Raw genomic sequence first — 20,044 nt, 5'->3', positions numbered from 1 at the left:
TCCCCCCAAACATTCATTTCCTTTTGGTGTATGTCAGTGAAAATATAAGATCTGAAAACCTGTTTATAGACAGTCTTTCTTGTGTAAAATAATTTGTACAGGTGTCCATTTATAATTTACTTAAGCTTAATCTAGATCAACAAATGGAAGATAAATTATTACAATATCTACAGAATAAGCATGAAGTACTGAGAAATAATTCACTATGATATGTTTGTTAAAGAGTTTTATCATTAAATTTTGACGAGTTTTGTTTGTAAATTAACAAAGAAGACTGATCCCGTTTAATCCAGGGGGATTACTTTGTTTTAGGTGTCTATACAAATTACTAATCCCCCTATAATTTTATTTTCATCTATGTTTACTTTTTTTAATTTAATTTTTTTTAATGAAGTAGTCTTTAGGCAAGCTTTCAGTTTTAATTGTAAAGATGGAAAAGTTTGGAATGGACAAATATTAACATTTCTCATAGTTTTATGAAAATATTGCATGTTGACTGGCTTTTTGTGAAATCTGTTGTTGGTAGTTTATTTTATGGTAGTTAAATAAATGGACAGGAGTCACAAAAACTGGACTTAAATGATTTTAATCGAATCAAGTAGTTACAAATTGCAATTAAGGTTGTATTAAAAGCAGGGATTACAGCTCAAGAGTTCTTAAATGGATTATTAGTTCAATAGTAGACCAGGCAGTCAAATGTGCTGATACATAACGTATTTCTGTCCTTGTGCATAATTAATTGTGAGAACTGTAGCCTTGAAATTTTGTATGAAAGCAGGTTCAAAACTTACTATTACTCATATTTGTCAAGTTTGAAACAACAAGGTTATATATGATTATCAGCTGTGCATTCTGTCAAAAGTCTTTTTAGATTCATGTACTTGATATAGTACACATTTTGCACCAAATAAAAAAAAAAAAAAATTTAGCTGAAAAATTATTGACTTCATGGAATCTTTTTGGAATAATTCGTTGGAAGAAGAAGCTAAAGTTTTACGAAGCTTTGACAGTGATACATTTAATTTGCATTCCAATATAAACAGTTACAGCTGCAATGGTACATCTTCTTCTGTATCATATAGAAATGATTTTAACTGTTATGATATGTATCCACAGAAACTGATGAGAACTCTCGGGAAGAAGGAAGGAGAATTAGAAAGCTTTAAAGATCTTCTGACGAAAGCAGAGAATGCCCTTATACAGAGCGAAGATGCTGTAGATGTGAGTTATTGTATTTATACATACTTTAGATTCACTATAGTTAATGGGATTCTGTGGGTTCATTTATTTTAGTGGGTACCAATTTTCGTAGGTTGAGGATAGCTTAGACTTTTGTGGATATTTATTTTTATGGCTATGCTTATGTCTGTGGAAAATTTGTAATTTTAATAGACATTTAAATTTGTGGTTCACCTTTACCAAATCCATGAAAATTAGTATCCAATTGAAAATAATGAATCCACAGTACCAAAATTTGTGGGTATAAGTTAACCATAAATTTCGATGTTCAACGAAGTTCAAATATTCTTTAGAATGGTAAGCAGACATTCGCAAAAACAAACAAATAAAATATCTAAGGATTTTCTTATCCAAGGAATAGATTACCTTAGCCATGTTTGGCACAACTTTTTTGGACATTTTGGCCCTCAATGCTCTTCAACGTTGTACTTGTTTGGCTTTATAACTATTTGATCTGAGTGTCACTAATGAGTCTAATGTAGAAGAAATGTTGGTCTGGCATATTAAATTATAATACTGGTACCTTTGGTAACTATCTATGAAAATGCATTTTTTTTTCAATCTAAGAAGACATTAACAATCAAAACCAAGGAGTAAACAAAGACTTAGATTAAGTAAAACAGAAGTTAAGAACAAGGTCATTTCAGAGCTGAAAGCAATGTTTTTGGCTATTTGTGTGTTAAATATGTTTTTTTGCCATATGTGTGCACGAGTATGCACATGTCATATTGTATTTAATTCCAAACATTAAGTATGACAAGTATTGCCTTCCATGTATGCCTTGCAATTACTAATTCAAGAGCTTCATTTTTATGGAGTGTGCTTTTATCCCTAAATAAATATGCTTTTTATTGTGTTTTGTAACCAGGGCTTAATACCAGATCATTTTCACTGAAGAACTGAGCATATAAATTCTTAAATCTAGAGGATCAAATTTAAGTTCCCTTTCTGTCAACTACCTCCATTTTGCCTGAGATCTTATAAATTCTTTATAATTATTTCTTGTTTTGTGATAGAGTGATCCGAGGACATTGGAACTGCTTGAATTTCATTGTAAATGTTAAAAAAAAAAAAGAACAGTCTGTTTATTACTTATTAATTCAATTAATTTTATTTAAAACCTCTGACTCGGTTTACACCTTTTGATATAGTTAATCTGAAAACAAAACCTGTTTGTAAACAACTACTTATCTCATAACACAAACAATTCCTTATCTCATAACACAAGGTGTAAACTGCTTATCTATCATAAAACATAAGGGGCTTACAATAGACATTGCGCTCATGGTTCTCCTTCTTGACCAAAAGATATTCTATAAAGGATAATCATGATATAAATACTTATTAATATTTCAAATGAAAGATAACATACCTAAATGTGTTTTTTTTAATATAAAAAATTAGACCAACATGACAAAAAGATCATAGATTAAACAAGTGCAATGAGTTAATGAAAAGAAAAATTTGCTTCAGCATGAAAATTCTGTATTCAGAAAACTTTATCTTGAGACAATTACTCATTTAATTAAGGTGGTGGGGTCTGAAAGATTTTTAAAAGATTTCTTTCTTCCTGATATTTTCAGTTGAAATAGCGTTATTAATCCTGCGTGTCCTGGCTCTGAAAGAAAAACATAATTAAATTGACGGTTACTACTAGGTCAGCAATGCAGCCTTTTATAGCTGACTAGGCGGTTTTGGGCATTGCTCATTGTTGAAGGCTGTACAGTAACCTATAATTGTTGATTTCTGTGTCATTTGGTCTGTTTTGGCAATCATACCACACCTTATTATCTCCAATTTAAGCCTCTATTTTAGGAGTAATATCACTGTAGCTTTTTTTTATATTAGTTTTAACGTTATGAAGAAGGATTAATGATTAACATGTCAAGCATTTAACTTTAACTTAAAATGCATAATAATTTGAAAATTAGGAGTGGGCGGGAATCGAAAAGTAAATAACATATTTGTTTTGTTTTAGCTTTTTGTTTAGGTTTCAACAAGCATTCATTCAATTATGAATCTGAAAATTGTAAGTTGTTTGAGACTAAGAGTGCATTATATCTTTCTGTTATTGACTTTCAACAGGATAACAGTCACTGAAAGATAAATTTATTTTTCAGGGATTACAGAAACAGTTAAGAAAAGAATCTGGACTGGATAGTCATACTAGACACTATCAGGTAATAAAAAGTTTGGATAAACTAAAGCCTCTGGAAAAAAGAATTGTATTAGTACTGTAAATTCAGAATGTATTGCGAAAAAATGCAATGGTTATAATTGCAATAATTTAAACTCACATTTTGAAATTTGTTATATAAATGAAAAGATTTTTCTTCAATATCCCAAAAATTTAAATCACAATTTAATCTGAACTGACAAATTCTCCATAATAAATGCAGTCAATAATTTCTGAATTTACAGTCATGACAGTATCAACATCTGATCAAATAAGCATATTGTTTAAAAGATATGAAGAACTTGAAAATATTTAAGGAAACTGTTCTGTAATATCAAGCTTGAAAAATATCTAGCCCAATTGGTTCATCTAATATTTGCAGAGTAAATCCTGTTAGAATATTTGTATTAGATATAAGATACACCTCTATCAATAATACATGGTTGATTGGTCCATTGACAATTTGTTCTTGGCTTGAGTATGGTTTTTACACATCTTAATGATGTTTCCGATAGCTTTATAAGTAGGACCTAGGTTTATACAAAGATCAAATTTTGGTACTTATATGCAAGTCACCCTTGAATTGACAACTTGATACCTGAAGATTGTTATCTTGGTATTTAATTATTGCCGTCACTATTAAATGATGGCTAACTATTGTCATTTAGGCCGAGATAAAGTCTTTTTTGTTTTAAATTTTCTATTGTCATATTAGTAAAGCATGATACTTGTGACAAATACAGATGATAAACTATTTTAATATTCTTAATCCAAAAATTTACATATTTGTGATAACATTCAATTTATTGGAAAATATTTTTTAGGATTTTTAATTTAATTGTTTAAAAGTATGTTTTTAATATTTATTTCTCTAGTTGAGAGGAATGTTGAATTTTATGGTTTTGGGGTTTAAATTATTTTTCTTGGCCTAATATTTTAAAGTACATCAAGAACAATAGGTAGTTATAATCATGTCATACAGAAATTTGGTCAGTTAATATTTTTAATATATTTGGTCAGTGATTAAGCATTTATACTGTTTCAAAATTTGGAGAGTGTTTGGAAGGAAATTTATATACATGAACTGAGGTTAGTAAAGACTCTTTGATGGACTGAAATTAACCCCAGTTACCTTTTTTAACATATTTTTTTTTAATTTAAATTGCAAGTTGACCCTAAGTGTTTATGCATATACAATGTTATTTAATACACATTTATTGAGATGACTGCCAAAGTTTTAAAATTTTAAGATACCAACCTGAAGGTGTTTAAAATACTTGCATAGCATTATAATCATGATTAGTATAATTTTTTGTGCATTATATCAAACACTGGATTTTTTTAATCAAATCATGTAAAATGTTCTTAATTATCATTTTAATTTTGTGGAGAGAGGACCTTTCAATACTAATAAAAAAAAATAAAAAAATCTATTATTACAGTGGATTTATTTTTATTATTTTTTTGGATACCAATTATCTTTAATTTCCTTGGTACAGCTAGGTAAACAAGAAATTTATATCTTCAACAAAGTGCAATTATTTCAAAAGATTGTAAGCCGACTTAAAAAAAATGAAAATCTAATATTCATGTAGATATAATTTTCGTTAGTCCACTAAAATTGGTAGCTATGAAAAATAAATCTCTCCACAGAAATCGATTTTCATTATTTCAAAAACCCTTGCATTAATTGTTTTGCACACTACAACTATGTTCTGGCACACAAACATGTGTATTTGTTACTTTTGTTTTGTAGACCCTTTTTGAAGATGCTCAAAAACAAGTTGAAGGAAAAGATCAGTTGGTGAAAAATCTGACTGAAAGTTTACAGGATAAAGATAGACAGATCCAGTATTGTATGGAAATATTCAGACCAACTAAGGTACGAGGTGCACAGATATCATAGTAATGTATGCCACTTAAGAATTTTCTCATTTATATCCTTTTGATATTAGAGTGGTTGTTTCTGACTTATGATTAAAACAAATTACATAAAGGTATTGATGGACATTTTAGCAGTGATGTATTTGTTTCATAATTCACTTAAACTTTATACAATGCCTACTATAGCAAAATTTGAGACCTTTCAAAAAAATCTATTCCCAAAGCCTATTTACTTACAAATTTTTTTTTCAGGTTTTATTTGACCATGACCTCAATTTCACGGTTCATTGCACAGTGTTAAGTCTGTGTTTTGGTCTGTTTTTCTTAAACTATAAGTAATAGGTCAACTATATTGGTTGTATGAAAGCATTGTTAGCTGTACATGTCTGTCTGGCATGGTTCATCTGACCTTGACCTCATTTTCATGGTTTATTGGTCTTTGTTTAGTTATCTTGGTCAATGTTAAGTTTATGGGGCATTTGTAATAAAGCTTTATACTTAGGAATATCAACATAATATCAATGATTAGTATAGAAGGCAAGACATTTCAGTGTGTGCACTCTTGTTTTAGGAAGAAGAGAATTCCAAGAAATCAATGGATGGTTGGATGAAAGACTTACAAGACAAATTAAGGGAGAAGAATAAAGCATTGGAGGTATGTCTTGTATGTGCTCATGTCATGCGTTTTATTTGATACAAATATTTCCCTAAATCTGTCTATTGCTATCGTATTTCTTAGAAATCTTTGGTAGGGTCAGTTTTAACCGAACTTTCTAGATTGAGTGTTTGTTGTATTCTCAAAGGTTATTTGCAAATTTTCAAAAATATTCAGGGCGAAACAAATTAAACAATGTATCTCTTGGGTAAGCTCTGTAAAATGCGACAAAGGGTGGGAAATCCAAATTGCCATGGAAAATAATATGAATTATAATGTTTGTGTTGGAGCTTAATCTTTAATCTACAATGTAGAGACACCTTAAGGAAGCTGGCTTGTCATGTTTTAGATTTTTTGTCAGATTTTCAGAATCCTCTGGTTTTATCTATTTGAACGCCTTGAAAAAATTTGCCTGGTGACTCCTATTTTTCTTTTTGTAAATCTTTTACATGTATAATGTATTATTGCAAGGGTATTTGTATGTCCTACAAGGGATTATTATATTAAATGGTTCCCTTCTAACTTGAAATTTGATAACATTCAGACAAATTTAGCTAAGTTTTCACCGATTTTATTTCCTCTTTTTACAAATAGTCACCTGTTTTTAATTAACGAGAAATATTTCAGAAAATAAAAGCGATTAATCCATGATTTTTTTAGGTTATTTATAAACAGGCCAAAATTATATTCAAATTTTACCATAATCTCTTGCATATATCACATATATAAGAAAAGGATGTGGTATAATTACCAATCAGACAACTCTCCACAAGAGACCAAATGACACAGAAATAAACAACTATAGGTCACTATACAGCCTTCAACAATGATCAAAGCCCACACCTTATAATCAGCTATAATAGGCCCCAAAATGACAAATGTAAAACAATTCAAAAGAGAAAACTAATGGCCTAATTTATAGCCCATTTCCTAGTCTATTCTTTATGCTGTTGTTGTTCTTTCTTTAATCCAGATTTACTATATTAAAGGTTCTAAGTACACTTATACTCTATTAAAAAACATTTCTTTAATCCAGATTTACTATTTTTAAAGTTCAAAGCTCAAAGTGGACTATTTTCATAATTCTATTTTTTAAATGTATATGCTTGCAACTGATTATATATGACCTGTATTTAATAATGTCTGCTACTTACAAGATATATTAAGCTTTTATAATTGAATTAACACAAATTATGACGTCAATTGATTATCCTATTTAGAAGTTTATGTAATGCTTGTATATATTTGACAATATTTCACACTCTGAATAATACTAGTATTCAAGTTCAAGTTGACAAACTGGTGTCACCCTCGCAGAAGTCAGCACTTTGGTGTTAACATAAATATCAATTTTATGGTAATTTTAACAAATTTCCTGTTACAAAACTTTGAATTTTTTGAAAAACTAATGATTTTGATTTCTTATCCCAGGAATAGATTACCTTGGCCGTATTTAGCACAACTTTTTGGAATTTTGGGACCTCAATGCTCTTCAACTTTGTACTTGTTTGGCTTTATAACTATTTTGATCCGAGTGTCACTGATGAGTATTATGTAGACTAAAGGCGCATCTGACATATTAAATTATAATTCTGGTACCTTTGATAACTATTGTGTCAACTTTATCTACTTCATATTGATATATATAAAGAATTGTCAAGTCCATTTTAAAAATGTATATACTCAAATGAATATCAGTGTTACTCAGGCCATGTAAAATATATTTTTTTTGTTCTAAAACACCACTGTTTCCTGATTGGTACTTATTACCAATTTAATATGAATGGAACATGTTCAAAAGATCTTTGATTAAGGCCAAAAAAGTTATTTTTTTATTTCCCAAACCAAAGAAGTGGAAGGTCACTTTAGGTTTGCACTCTGTCTGTTTGTTTGTCCGTCAGTCTGGCAAATCAGTTTTCCACTCTTAATTCCTTTATGCCTAAAGATAAAGATTTGATAATTGGAATAAAGTTTTATCAAGCTAAGTTACAGTTCAAGTTTGAATTTTGTTCATGATGATCTGATGATTATGTGCAGAGTTATGGTCCTTGAACTAGGAAAATTAAATCTTACAATCTGTTTTCCGCACTTAATTTGGAAATGCTTAAAGGTATTGATTTGAAACTTGGTATATAGTTTTATCGTGACAACTTTTAGATCAATTTTGAATTTGATTTGGTCTGATTTTTTTGTGCAGAGTAATGGTACTTGGACTGAAAAAACTTATTTAAATAATCATTTTTCAATTATTTTTTTTCGTCATGATTGAAGATATTGACTTGATATTTGTATATATAGTTTACACCATGACAATTTATAGATCAAGTCAGAATTTTGTTTCAAAAGAAATGAATTTTCAACCAGTAGGGGACTATGTATTACTATGCAGTACTCACAGATTGCTTGTTTCTATTAATTGTTCAATGTTGCCTTCCCATGTCTTGATAGGGATTTTATTTTTTCTTTGGCCAACAACATAAGTTGCATGTTTTAGACAATGAAACAACTTTATGATACAAAAAATCAAACTTATAACAATTGTAAATAGCTAACATCAAAGAAGTTTAATTTGATTTTTAGTTTAAATAAACTCATCATAGATACCATGATTAAATTTTGTTTTGCCAGTTGCACATTTCTTAAATTATACCTGTCAAAGGGTTTAACATCTGATCGTAGTATAGGGGTAAAAACAAAAAAATGATAATATTCAATTTTGTTTTCTTTTAAGGATGCTACTGGAGAAAAGTATAGAATTTTGGACGAAAAAGATGGAGAGATTAGAAAGCTTAAACAACAGATCAGAGAGAAGGAGCGTGATTTGGAGAAGGCAAACCAGACATTGATAAGTACAGAAGAGACAATTGATGTATGTTAAAGGATTATTTTATAGAACAAATATCTTTAGTTAATATATATTATAGGAGCAAATGATGAATCTTAGTATCTTAGAAATTTTCCACTCTTATCTTTAAAATAAATAACAATGAAAATAACGATTCCATATTTTGTAAAAAGCAATGGAAAGTTAATCAGCTTATTCTGCAAAACATTTGAGTTTTCTTTATTGTTATTGTCAAAACTACCAAGTAATATTTCAGAATATAAGCAAGAAAAGAGATAGTTTATCTCAAATCCTAATGACTCCATAATTGAAATCTCATACTCATAGTAAGAAAACTTTAGCAATGAAACATTAAACAACTTATGCATATTGTTAACTTATTTATTTATTTTTCTATATTAAAGGGTCTAGAACAAGAATGTAGTGATAAAGAACTCAACATGAAACAGCTTGTAACCTCCCTGAAATCAGCTCAGAGGTCATTTGAGGTATTTATTTCACTACTCAATTATCTGTTTTGCTTTTTTTTTAATAAAAATGAGTAAATTTATTTAGTGTTGTCCAAAGGACAAACAGATTCATTGATTTGGTAATTGTTGATCATTGATAGTTTACATTCAGTGTCAGATTACACCAGTTAGTGTCCTTATTGTCAGTTTAATATTAGAGCGATTTTTGCAGTTCATGCGAAATTTTATACATGCGCCTTTTATATTTAAAATAAAAGAATCTGTACATTGCAATATTTTAGCTAAAATGTGAATACTGTTACTATACAAATATAGCCTTTGTATGAGGTGGATTCAAGGATATATTGACCTCAAAGAAGTATATTGACTGAGGATGAAGTCCGGGGTCGATATACTTCTTTGGGTCGATATATCCTGTATTGACCTCATACAAAGGCTATAATTGTTATATTATTAATTTCCGACCATATTTGGATCAAAATCGTAATTTGATTTTATTGGAATTTTATAGATATCATATTGTCTCCTTGACAATAACAAAATATTAGTTGTTATTTCATTAACTTGTTTTGTTTGTTTGACATCTAATGCATTTGAAGATTTTTTTTTTGTCAAATGATCAATCACAGATATCATTTGTTTCAACAATATCCTGAAATTCATGACATGATGTCACAAAGTATATCGGTTTTTAGATATTCTAAAAATAACCGTGCAATATGCTTTTTGCTGTGCAATATGCTTTTTGCTATCCCCCGTTTTCTCTGTACCTTCGAAAATATTGTTTAACATCTGACTTTCCCTAAACGAATCAAATTTGTTTAAATATAAAAATTAATAATATATTCCAATATTTGAGCAAAAATGTGAATAGTGGTACATTTCTATATTTGAGCAAAATGTGAATACTGATAAATTTCATATTTGAACAAAAATGTGAATTAATATTGTTTCATATGCAGGATGCTTTAGACAACCATGCCAGGGTTCTGAGGGAGAAAGACAGCATGATTAAAAGACTTCAAACTAGTTTGGCAGAGAAAGAGAGAAATCTTGAGGTAATTGTTTATATGCCATGCCATGAATAGTAAGAAAAAATGATTTGGCTAAAAACAAGTTCAAAATTGATTTAATATTCCCTGTAAGTTTTTTTTTCATATATTCAAATTCACTCATTTAACCCTTTCCTCCATTGAATTTTTTTTTTTTTGCATACTTGATTCACATAGGATTTTTTTGATAAGATGCTGAACTTATGATTTGAAGTATTAAAGCATTGTGAAAAACAACTATTTCATCAAATAAATTTAAGTCAGATATTCCTATGATATTCCTTTTCATATTGGATACAAACTTTATTAAGTCAACTGCAGACACTTTGTAGTGGAAGTGTTTCAACTGAGGTACTACACAGGCGTCAAAAGGCGTCATTATGGAGTAAAGGGGGTGGCGTCAAAAGGCGTCATTATGGAGGAGAGGGTTAAGTTATTTATTAATTTCAATATTATGTTTACCAAGTATTTCATCATTTATAAACAATCATGTCTGTAATTTATTGTTATTCAATTTATTACAAATCTTGCAGACCATTGAATAAAATATTAACATACACAGTGTAACTTGTTTTTTAACTAGACTTCACAGTGGAGTGGCAATTCCAGTAATGAAGAGTTAAATAGATTAAAGAAACAGTTGAAGGAGAAAGATGATTTATTGCAGGTACAGTAGTTATACTCAAATTATTGCCATTATGGTGTAAAGTTGTTAGATCAATCAGATTGGACTATATTTATTTTTTACTGAAAAATCATTTATTTCATTCTATTTCCTCCATTGTACTAGTTCTACTTGCTATTTATTTCATTCTATTTCCTCCATTGTACTAGTTCTACTTGCTATTTATTTCATTCTATTTCCTCCATTGTACTAGTTCTACTTGCTATTTATTTCATTCTATTTCCTCCATTGTACTAGTTCTACTTGCTATTTATTTCATTCTATTTCCTCCATTGTACTAGTTCTACTTGCTATTTATTTCATTCTATTTCCTCCATTGTACTAGTTCTACTTGCCATTTATTTCGTTCTATTTCCTCCATTGTACTAGTTCTACTTGCTATTTATTTCATTCTATTTCCTCCATTGTACTAGTTCTACTTGCCATTTATTTCGTTCTATTTCCTACAAGATCTACTCCCTGAGTCTTAATATTAAAGCGAGATCTAAGGATACAGTCAGCATTGACACATGTCAAGTTATCAGGAAAACTGACTATTTTGACTTCAAATTGACTACAGTCTTTACTCTTCCTCATTAATTTTGCATTCTTAAAGGTAAATTATCTAATACCGAATAGATAAAGCTCTTCAATGATATTTGCCCAACAGCAGTCATGCTCTTGAGTGCATGTTACCTCAGGACTACCAAAAGCTTTGTTTTTCAGTAGAAATTTAACCACACACAATTCAACTGTCAAGATGGCCACAATAAAATTAATTTTTAACTAAAAAAATCTTAGGGTATGAGAACAAGCAGATAAAGTTTTCCAAAATTGTGCTATTAAAAATATTTATTCCTGGATAGAATATTGTGGTGAATGTTTTGTAAGTTTCCTGAAGTGTTACCCAGAAAGTTAGTTGAAAGGGTCCTTATTTTCACCTACAGGATGTGATGTCTGAGCAGTCTAAGGCAACAGCAGCCAATGCAGAGGCTCTGAATAATCTACTGAAGAAACTGAAGTCTAAGGACGAGGACATACGAGAGTTGATGGAGAGATCTAATAAAGAAATGTCAGATCTCCATAACAAACTTCAACAGTTACAAGCAGAACTTAATAGAAAACAACTAAGTTCAAAGGTAGGTCAAGTTTTCATGAATTATTAATAAGTTTTTTCAACTGTTTGTCAATATATAACAGTCCAAAGGCATTTCATAGTTTTGTTTAGGTCTGAGAAAATTCTTTTTTTAAAGAATTTGTTATCGTCAAATGGCAGAATTGTCAAAATCTTCTAAATTTATTCACATATTATGGAGTCTGGTTGATTTTGAGCCAGGCATATGATATAGATACTTTTAAAGGATGACTGAATTGTAAAAAAAAAAAACTATTATAGCAACTCAGATTTATATCTAATGATTATATAGAAATATTAGCTAATAAGTCTTGTACTAATAAAATATCAAATTTATCGAAAACTTAACACTGATTTTGTTTTATTTAGAGTTCAGAAGACCAACTTATTGATATTGAACAGGATCACAGACAGGGCATAGACAGACTTGCTGGAGCACTAAAGGATAAGGACAAAACTATTGAGGTAAGAGGGAGAATGTAACCAAGCTTTTTAAAATTGTTTAAACAATTGGAAGTTCATAAGTCATTTTCATTTCTGTTATTTGTTGATACCCATAGTTGTCTCATTTTGATCTGAGTCACAAACAAGTTTTCTGAAACACTGATTTGAACTGAATTGGCTTGATGATTAAAAGTTTCAATATGCATCGATAGTATACCATACCAGTTTATTTTTTTGAAAATTGCTGAAAATATAGGGGTTGTGTATTTCAATAATGGCTATATCTAAATTCTTGAACATGTCCTGGATATGTTAATATTTCAGTGTTGGCTAAGGAAAAAAAATCTATGTGACTATTAACATAGAGAGTGTATGATTTTAATATGTGTTGCATGTCAATTTATGCCAAAAAAGATAAGGAAAGATGATAGTAATTTCACAGGCAATCGTATAAAATGAAAAAAAAATAACTAGATCTTATATGTTTTATGTAGACCTTGGTAGAAAGTGGACAGGAAAAAGACAAACTAATCCAAAGATTACAACAGGTACATGCAGCTTCACGTGGAACTATAATGGATAATAACAGGCTTAGAGATGAGGCTGATGAACTTAGGAATCAGTTAGCTAAGAAAAAAGGTATTCACAATATAATTTTAGTCTTAGTGGGGGTTTAAAAGAAAAACTAAATTAAAAATGTCCTATTATAGGACTTTCATAACTGCCTATAAGGTATGGGTTTTCCTCATTGTTGAAGGTTGAACAGAGACTTATAATTTTTTTTATCTTCATCATTTTGATTGCTGTCTCATTGTTATATATATATAATCATATCACATTTTAAAGTTAGATTTATTTTATGGAGATCATTGATAATTTTTACCATAAAAATGAAATAGAATGTTTAACAGTTGAAAGACTTGCCATTAAATGTTATCATTGGAAGTAACTTAATCAAATACTATCATTTCACAGATGAAATTAGCGAATTAAAGCTTCAGTTAGACAGAGATGGATCAAGGAGTCCCAAAGCAGGATTTCATGTAGCCTTAGAGGAACTGAAACTTCAATTGGCAGTTAAAACAGAGGCTCTTAAAGCTGCTAAACAAACAGAAGAAGACTTCAGGGAACAAATTGTAAGTTGGAGTGAAAAACTTTGTTAAACCTATGTGAAGCTTTAATTTTTGACAGATGGGGCATTTAGTGTAACCATTGTCTGTTGTATTTATGTCAGGACGTCCCAAAATAAGTTTTTGTTCACTTACTTAAGTTTGCCTTTACCAAATGCTAGGAAATTATACACAATGCTAATTCCCATAAATTTTATAAAACACAGTTCAAATTTGGATGTAGGGACTTTTACAGTTCTCAAGTCACAAATGTATGTCTTTATAACAGTATCAAGATCACTTTTAATTTTATTAGCAAAAAGTATGTTATCTTTCATTTTGTTTCCAATTTTATAGAATTCTTTACGAAAGCAACTTGAATCGGCTCACCAGAGTATGAAAGAAGTACACACAACTGAAAAACAAGTGTACTACATGAGAGACAACTCTGATGGAAATGGACATTCTGACCAGGTTAGAATTATCTCCCTTGGAATATGTATTTATTTATTCACTGAATAGATCTTTATAATAAACATTTATGTATTAAGTTTAAATTTGGTAGAAGATTAAAGAAATTATCCAGGATGTCAAAATATTCAATGTGTTTTTATATAAAAAAATAATGAAATTCTTAATCAACTCTCCTTGAAATATTAAGTATGGTTGAACTAAATTATAAAAAAAAATTAGGTTGATCAAGGTTGATATGTGTTTTCTTTTCACAGTACCAGGACTTCATACAAAGAGAATTGAATGAGTTGCACAGGATTCAGGAAGCTGAGAAACAAATTCTGTTGGATCTAAAGGAAAAATCAATGTTGTGAGTACTTTATTATTTTTATTGCTTTCAGACCCCTCTATAATGTAATTGTTACATATAGAGCCCATGTAAGTCAAACGTATTCTTTTTGAAGGAGAAAATTTTGAATTCCATATTCCCAAGACAAACAACTGATAAAAAACTGATTTTATTCCTAAAAGTTAATTAACTTTCAAATAGAAAATAATATGTTTTTGACAATATTTAATATTATAATTCTTAATTCTCAATGTCAATAAAAAAGTAAAACAAGATTACTGTTTGTCTAAAGGAACAAATATTCCACACACAGTACATTTAAAGGGGATTAATAATGTTGATATTTAATGGAATATTTTCATTTAAATCATAATTTGAATTCAAATATAAAATATTTTAATTAAAAATGAATTCAGCTTTGTAGTAGTCAATTCACTAGTGTGAGAAATTAATTAACTGGTTTAATTAAATTTTACAATCAAAATAAAAACTGTATCACAATAATTTAACTGTTATAGAGGGGGTAGACCTGACAAACTTAAAGGGAAAGATAATTTGTCTATTTAGGAAAATAAATTATTATGCTAAAATAGTTTTTAAATGCATCAATGCAGGAAAATTATTCATTAAAAAGAATCAAAAATGAAAACTTGTGTAGATTTTAAAGCAGCAATTTTATATTCTATAGTGAATAATTCTTAGAACCCTTCTGAAACCCATAATGATTTATAAATAAGGGAAATCTAAATATGATATTAAGCCAAATATGTGGTTAACTGTCCATTGGTCAATAGATTTGTTCCAATTTTTCTCATGCATGTCCACCTGATTGTGTCTGAGGTTATGAATAAAATCTTGAAAACTAGGAAATAAATATTTTGATAATCCAAACATTTCTTATTGACAAATGTTTTCAACAGCTGTTATACATTTTTAGAGAAATGTATTATTTTTCAGTGAGAAATCCCACAATCTAGAGGCTGAATTAGCTGCAATACAGACACTGAAAAGAGAATTAGAAGCTGGAATTCAGAGGAATAATAAACTACAGCAGCAATTGGAACAACAGAAATCCAGGTCACCAAGGAAAGGTAACTCTTCCCTTCTCATACGTTTCTGGATTGTAAAATATGTGGTTTTGAGATATTTTCATTGACAAGTTATACAGATATTATTTTTTTTGTTATTGTCGAGTTGATTTATTATATTGAGGACTGAAATTTAATTGCATTTGATGTTGGTTAAAAAAGTGGAAGAAACAGGATGTCACCGTTGATATGGTTACGGTTCATATTACTATATTTTTGCTTGCTATTATATTCTTCTATGAAATTTTTATGAAGACTTCAGAGGAATATAATTGTTTGTTTTTTTCTAGTTTGCATTATGGAAACAGTAGACCAAATTAATGATGTTCGTTCTTCTGTGAAATTTTTTATGAATACATAAGTAGAACAGATTTTTTTTTTTTTTAATTTATTTTATGGAAAAATAAGATTATTCTCTGTTTCAATGATTTCAGGATCCAAGGATAGTTCACAGGATGACCATTTTGACATGGAAAGAAGATTCAGTGACCAGTCCAGTGATACTGCTAATACTTCTGACTCCAGACGGTCAAGTGACACCACTCCACGTAATCAAGATATTGAAGTTCCACAACATTCCTACTCTTGGCCATTGGTCCAAAATAAAAAGCCACAGCTTCTGAAAACCTGGTCGCCTTCATCAACAGATTCTGATATTCCTTTGAATCGTCAGAGCTTGTCAGAAATGTCTGCACCTATGTTGAGAAAGTTTATTCGTCAAATGAAAAATCAGTTTGACAAAGCTGGGAAAGAAAATGATGAATTACGCCGTAAAGTAGATGGTTTTGATAGTCGAGAGATTCCAGGTAGAAATGATAGTGATGTAAGTAGTTTACCCATAATGCATTTGGAAATAGAAAGACTGACACAGGAATTAAGTGTTAAGAATGAAGAGATCAGGAAACTTAAATCAAGCATAGGCTTTGCTGTAGATACTATGGACTTGAGTGATGTACCAAATTTAACAGATTTACAAAATGAAAACTTAAAATTGAAAGTACAACTTGGTAATCTTGAAGAATTAAATATGCTTCTTAAAAAGCAGATTGCTTTAAATTCACAAAGTGCTAACTCTGAAGGTTTTAATCCTGAGCTTATAGTGCAAATGGCAAATGAAATTAGAAATCTTAAGACACAGTTGGACAATGTAGGTGCAAGACATGACAAATCCAATGTTTCGTGCCAAACTGCACCCTGGAGTGATGCAATTATAACAAATGGTCAGATTGAAAACAAAAGTCAGAAGAGGAATTCTAAAATTCCGCAAATACAAAAGCCTGCACCAATGAGAACTAACTCTTCTGATAGAGATAGTCCAGATATTCTCAAAAGTCTTTTGATGGAAGCTAGAGGCAGATTGCAAGCCTTAGAGGGCAAACTAGAAGCTACTGAGGGCACTGTTAGACTTCAGACCAAAAAGATGAAATATTATCGTAACTTATTAGAAGAAAATGGACTTGTTTTTAAGAGTCCTCTAGGAAGTCGCTCAAACAGTGAATCAAACATTGTCATGGCTCTTGGAGGTAGAAACTTGTGTAAGAATAACCGGACTCTTTCTTACGATAACATTCCTGAATTACTGGTGGACTCACAGACAGAATCTTCAGAGTCCGATTTCTCAGAAAAATACAAAAGTTACGGAAATACAAATAATGTTTCTGAGTTGAAGGACCAGGTCAGACAATTGAAGATAGCCATGGAAAAATATAAAGCTGTAATAAAATCACATATGTCACAGGTACAACTATTTATAAAGTCCTTGTATTTAAAAAAAAGATATGTCAATGGCACTGTGCCAAGAGTTTTTTCAATTTCTAGTTGTATATGGTCCGAGACCACAATTGTCGTCCCTTGATTTTCGTTGTTCACGAATATAGTCCCTAGTGTTAACAGTGGGTTACTTGCCAATAATTTTTATACCCCTTCCAAATTTATTTCTCCATGTTTAATGCCTCAAATTGTAAGAAGGGGGGTGAAATTACATTGTAAGAAAGTTTGGGTCCAGAATTTTACAAGAAAGTAGTGATTTGGTCCAGCTGAAAAAGGTTAAAAATTAGCACTTCGGAAGCTGTCAAAAGATTTCAAGACACCCTAAACACAAAATTGTCCATATTTTAAGTTAGAGGCGATGAAGTTTTCTATAATTTTGATATAATTTGTCCCAAAAGTAGTTCAAGACACTGTAAAAATTTCATTGAGAAAGCGCAGGTGGGATTTTTTAATTTTCATTTATGTTCTAAAAGAAATGCACTACGAATTAATTGTGTTCTCGGACCATATGTTTAAAAGATTTACGTTTCTAGAAAAAAAAGTAGATTCAGATAAAAAAATTTAAAAGAGTAATATGCCTTGAACTGGGTTACTTTTTTATTTAGGTTTTGGTAAAAATGACTTCATAAATACTTTTGAATCTTACATAAATTGTAAAGAAAACAGGATTCTGAAGATACTTTTGAGTGGTTGAGAGACAAAGTGGTAAATGGTTAAAACAATGTCAAGATATTTGTAGCTGTAAATTTTCAACATTGTTTTTAGTATCTTAATTATCATTGTGCATATTTACCGGTTTGCTTGCAAGAGGAACAAAACTGTTTTGATTATATTTTCAGTCTTAATACTTTTAAAGTATGAGAATGATGCATTGAATTAAATTAGATATTCAAACTAAAAGACATTGTTAATAAAAGATCTTCACCAACAATTATCCGATTTGATGTCAGGTATACTTATAGTCCAGTCAATCTAGCACAAATTTGACCCTAACCTGAAAGTAATTGCAACAGAAGATTTGTAAGTTTTAATCTTAAGCATTATACCCCAAATATACACTGAAAAAAGTCTGAAAAAAATCACCATTTAACATTCTTGTGGAGATTTGCATTGAAAAGGGAGATAATTCTTGCAAAAAGACAGAAATATCCAAAAAAAAATTATACAAAATTATAACTTTACCGCTTCTATTCATCAGAATGTATTGATTCTTGATTTTGTAGCGGTCTTTAGAGTATAACAAACAATTCTAAAGGTGTTTTCATATATTTTATCCAGCTATAATCTTGATTTCGTAATTCATTAGTTGACCATTTATTGAATTTTTCAACATGTCAAGGTAAAGAATCTTCAATTTTAAAAAAATAATTAAGCATGTATTCTTCTTTTTGTGGTTTGAAGTTTCTTTAGATAAGAAAGTTGCTGAAAAAAATATAATATACAGATGTAAACAATACCAAATTTCAAAATGGTTACAAAGCTTCAAATTTGCAATTTCTTTAATGAAAAATGCACGAAAAAATAAAACTACCCATTACACTTCGATTTTGAACATTTCATGAGCAGAAGATTATATAATTCAGTCAAATACAAACTTATAACTCCATCAAAGTATCATACTTTACATAAATTTCAAGAAAAACAACCAAAAACTGACCAAAAAAGTCTCGTTTTTGCAAGGATTATCTCCCCTTCCAATGTTAATTTCCATAGGGTATAAAAGAATGCTGAACTTGAGTTTTCCTCAAGTTAGATTTTACGGGACTTTTTTCTGTGTATTCAAAGGGTATAGTGCTTTAGATTGGAACTAACACATTTTCTGTTGCAATTATTTTGAGGTTAAATCTTAGTTTGACTGGACTATTACTTCAGAAAAAAAACAATAGCAAAAGTGTTGACCAAATCTATATGAAATATATTATTTCAGAGAGACGCAAGTATGGGTCAGAGAGACACAAGTATGGGTGGAATGTCAACACAAACACATCATGATATGGATGACACATTTATCCCTCGTCAGTCTTTGCGAGACTTACAGTGTAAACTGTCTGCCTCAGAAGAAAATAACCTCTACCTAAGACAGAAAATATCAGGATTTGAAAAAAACATATCTGATTTGAAATTAGAATTGAAGAGATATCAAAATCAAGATCAATTAGATGGTCATAATATTTCACAGGGATCACCCACAAAACAGATCATTGAAACACACAAAACTGAAATTGTTTTCCTACGCAAAAAATTAGCCGAAACTCAGAATTCATGTGTTCAATTAGAAGGATGGCTGAATGAGTTAAGTGAATTTTTAAGTGAATTAATGTACATTGATGAAGATGGTAGCCATGGTAACATGAGAGGAATTAAACAGAAAGTAGACAAATCACGTCATATGATTCAGTCTATGTCATCAACTTTGTTAGGTATGTCTTTTTTTAACTTCCTTATCAAAAGTAAATATAACTTTTTGTTTGTTTACACATACAGATAGGGATTGACCATAGTTTGTTTTAAAATGTGTTTTAGAGACTTAAAGTATTGTTAGAGTTAGCAACTTTTGAAAGAGCAAAACATGTTCTGTGTGATGTATTTATAGAAAAACAGATTTTCAGTCTTGCTTGATTTTTTTTTTACTGATATAAAAAAAAAGATGAAAACAGGATTTGATTACCATTTTAACCTCAGGTCTTTAATATTTTAAAACTTGACATCCT

At 29.8% G+C, this 20,044-nt stretch overlaps 1 protein-coding gene across 6 annotated transcripts in view; it reads left to right on the top strand.

The window, feature by feature from the left end:
- Positions 1 to 20,044, top strand: part of LOC134707814 (myomegalin-like) — a 72,383-nt gene that overhangs the window by 33,991 nt on the left and 18,348 nt on the right. For 5 of the 6 annotated variants that reach the window (XM_063567869.1, XM_063567870.1, XM_063567865.1 and 2 more), the window contains 17 exons: positions 1,117 to 1,221; positions 3,360 to 3,419; positions 5,172 to 5,297; positions 5,871 to 5,954; positions 8,686 to 8,823; positions 9,204 to 9,287; positions 10,232 to 10,327; positions 10,905 to 10,988; positions 11,933 to 12,124; positions 12,490 to 12,585; positions 13,059 to 13,203; positions 13,540 to 13,700; positions 14,031 to 14,147; positions 14,402 to 14,496; positions 15,433 to 15,566; positions 15,998 to 17,301; positions 19,261 to 19,753. In XM_063567869.1, coding sequence (XP_063423939.1) covers positions 1,117 to 1,221; positions 3,360 to 3,419; positions 5,172 to 5,297; positions 5,871 to 5,954; positions 8,686 to 8,823; positions 9,204 to 9,287; positions 10,232 to 10,327; positions 10,905 to 10,988; positions 11,933 to 12,124; positions 12,490 to 12,585; positions 13,059 to 13,203; positions 13,540 to 13,700; positions 14,031 to 14,147; positions 14,402 to 14,496; positions 15,433 to 15,566; positions 15,998 to 17,301; positions 19,261 to 19,753 — 3,514 coding nt within the window. The remainder of the gene's footprint in view (positions 1 to 1,116; positions 1,222 to 3,359; positions 3,420 to 5,171; positions 5,298 to 5,870; positions 5,955 to 8,685; positions 8,824 to 9,203; positions 9,288 to 10,231; positions 10,328 to 10,904; positions 10,989 to 11,932; positions 12,125 to 12,489; positions 12,586 to 13,058; positions 13,204 to 13,539; positions 13,701 to 14,030; positions 14,148 to 14,401; positions 14,497 to 15,432; positions 15,567 to 15,997; positions 17,302 to 19,260; positions 19,754 to 20,044) is intronic. The other variant, XM_063567867.1, reaches the window with a different exon arrangement.

Source organism: Mytilus trossulus, chromosome 2 (genome assembly GCF_036588685.1).
Source record: "Mytilus trossulus isolate FHL-02 chromosome 2, PNRI_Mtr1.1.1.hap1, whole genome shotgun sequence".
Taxonomy (NCBI): domain Eukaryota; kingdom Metazoa; phylum Mollusca; class Bivalvia; order Mytilida; family Mytilidae; genus Mytilus; species Mytilus trossulus.
Note: the sequence above shows the minus strand (reverse complement) of the source record. Positions and strands in the feature narration are given on the sequence as shown.